The sequence below is a fragment of the Papaver somniferum genome, chromosome 3 (genome assembly GCF_003573695.1).
Source record: "Papaver somniferum cultivar HN1 chromosome 3, ASM357369v1, whole genome shotgun sequence".
Classification (NCBI taxonomy): Eukaryota; Viridiplantae; Streptophyta; class Magnoliopsida; order Ranunculales; family Papaveraceae; genus Papaver; species Papaver somniferum.
In genome coordinates this window covers 15,113,554-15,116,371 of record NC_039360.1, presented here as the reverse complement: position 1 = coordinate 15,116,371, position 2,818 = coordinate 15,113,554, and the positions used below count along the sequence as shown (strand labels likewise).

The 2,818-nt window shown below is 39.4% G+C and overlaps 1 protein-coding gene across 1 annotated transcript; it reads left to right on the top strand.

The window, feature by feature from the left end:
* The first annotated feature begins 1,502 nt into the window (after nucleotides 1-1,502).
* LOC113359036 lies at nucleotides 1,503-2,528 on the top strand. Its single transcript, XM_026602734.1, has one exon. The coding sequence runs from the start codon at nucleotides 1,503-1,505 to the stop codon at nucleotides 2,526-2,528; it is 1,026 nt and encodes a 341-aa protein (XP_026458519.1).
* The last annotated feature ends 290 nt before the right edge of the window (nucleotides 2,529-2,818 follow it).

Below are 2,818 nucleotides of genomic sequence, written 5' to 3'. Positions count from 1 at the left end.
GGATTTTTCACTAAACTGGTCGGCAGGGTACATTACCCATACATTCCCGGCTGACCAAGCGCCGACAGGGTCTTAAAAATATACCCTTCCGGGTGCAAAACATCTAGGCATCAGGAGACTTTCAAAGAAAAGTAGCCGGCAGGGTAAAACATAATAAGATGCCGACTACTTTAAAAAAATGAAGCCGGCAAGGTATGAAATTGAATAACCTGCAGGACCTGTTAATATCAGTTACAAAAACTATATAACCGGCAAGTTCTTCAACCTGATAGCTTGCCGGCCAAACCCTAACTATGAAAAACCGGCAAGGTCGATAAAAAATACCTTGCCTGCGTCGCAACTGCAAATTCACAAATTCGAATTTTCTGACCTAATTTGACATGCAAACATGAAATTGAAGTACTAGAGTGAGTTAAGTATGCCCTTACTTTCTTAATCGCACCATTTCGCGTGTTTCAGCGCCTGCGAATTCTCCTTCTTCGACGGTTATTTTCTTTTCTTTTTGATGAACTAGTTTTGCAATTTCTGGATTGTATACATTGCGCTTTCTATTGGTTTGTTTCATCATACTAGCCCTAGGTGGTGGCGGATCCATTTTTGCAGATTAATCGTAGTTTTCGAATCGACGATTTCGATGAGTTAATCGTCGAGTTTTGGTGGTGGTGGGGGGGGGGGGGGTGATGGAGACGGTAGGGTTGTGGAGGAGGAGAGGAAGAAGATGAAATGAAGAAAAATTTAAAACCGATTTAGGGTAATATGTTTTTAAAAGGTAAGGGTAGTTTTGTAACTTACCCATTAGGACTCACCCTAAAACCCACAAAAAGTGTCCCTTTAAAATTGGGTATACCCCAATTAATCTGGGTATACCCAAATCAAGCCAGGTTTAAATAGGCAGCGATAAATTAAGAACTTGCTAATTAAGAACTTGCTTTGGGTGGCAGTGATAAATTGCGTGTGTCTTGTTTGGTGGAGTGACAATGAGGGGAGTGGTCCTTCCAGTTTATACTCAATGTTTATTATAAGAAGATATTAGCAATGTGAGACTATTTTCCTTCACAATTAACTTTTGGGGCATTACAGAACAAGATTGGGCTAGAGGCTACCATTACATAACAAGAATGTGTAGCGGCATTGAAGAAGCTAGGACATGGTCGGACTCTGGGCCTGGTTGGTTTTCAGGTGATGATCATTTCCAGATGTTGGAACTTCACGGGGAAAGATATCACGAAGGTGGTGAATGATTTTAATCGTAGGGAAACTCTAAACTGGAGATTGAAAAATATTTTCTCTCTTTAATTCCGAAAAAAGAAGTTGTAGAGGAAATAAAAGATTTCAGACTCATTGGTCTTTTGAATAGTGTTTGTAAGATGATCTCCAAGGTGCTAGCAGAGAGACTTAAAGTGGTGCTTCCCACCTTGATTTCGGATCAATAGTCGGATTTTATTAAGGGAAGACAAATTCTAGATTGTGTTTTGATTGCAAATGAATGTATTGATTCGAGAATGAAAAGTGGTATACCTGGAGTCATTTGTAAAATTGATTTCGAAAAGACGTTTGATAACGTCTCATGGGAATTCGTTGATGAAGTTATGCAAAAAATGAGGGTTGGGGAACTTTGGCGTAAATGGATACATGGTTGTATTAATAATACTCCATTTTTTGTCTTAATCAATGGGTCGTATCACACAAAGTTCATTACTGGAAAAGGGCTAACTCAAGGTGATACTCTTTCCCCGTTCTTATTTATGATAGTTTCGGAAGCTCTAAATTTGATGCTGCAATTGGGTCACGAACAAGAACACATAGGGGGTTTTGCTATGAACCAGAATGGGTTCACAGTGAGTTATCTACAATATGCAGACGACACTTTGGTTTTCTTAGATGAATCTCCAGACCAGATGAATTACTTGAGATACTATTTGATTGGTTTCGAGATGGTTTCAGGCCTGAAAATTAATTTTGCAAAATGTGGCCTTTTTGGTGTTGCGGGGGCGAGAAACATAGACTCCATGACAGCAATGTTGGGATGCAAGACGGAAATTCTCCCCTCCTCTTATTTGTGTATCCCTCTAGGCGATTCTTCATCATCAATCAAATGGGAAGCCCTCATCGAGAAGTGCAAGAGTAGACTTTGCTCGTGGAAAAGATCGAGTCTCTCGAAAGCGGGTAAATTAAATCTAACTAAAAGTGTCGTATCCAGCATTCTGATATATATGTTATCTTTGTTTATTGCTCCTCCAAAAGTTATCAAAGTTCTTGAGAAAGTAATCAGAGACTTCCTATGGGACCCTTCGGAAACGAAAAAAGGTTATCACTATGTGTCTTGGAAGAAATGTCGCACTCCTCTCAAATCAGGAGGCTTAGGTATCAAATCCTTGAAGAATATGAACAGGGCCTTGATTTCAAAGTGGTGGTGGCGTTTTAATAAAGAAAAGACAGCCTTATGGAGGAAAGCCATGACCTCCAAATATAATACAATCCACTTTGAGAGAGAGACCGAAAAGCCGAAACCTCCCAACAAATACTGAGTTTGGAAAGGTATTTATTCTATGTTAAATTGTTTTAAACTTTGCTCGAATCTGAATGTGGGGGATGAAAATACTATTAGATTTTGGGAAGATACTTGGGTTGGAAATCAACCCTTGAACCTGAAATATCCTCATATTTATCGGATTGCCACTACTAAGAATTGGACTATCAAACAATCTGCGGAACCCATAGCTAATGAGGAGGCTTGGAATTTTGGTTAAGTAGAAGACTCTTCGATTCTCAAACTGAAGAAGTAACTGACCTCATTTCTAGCATCCTGTATATATGT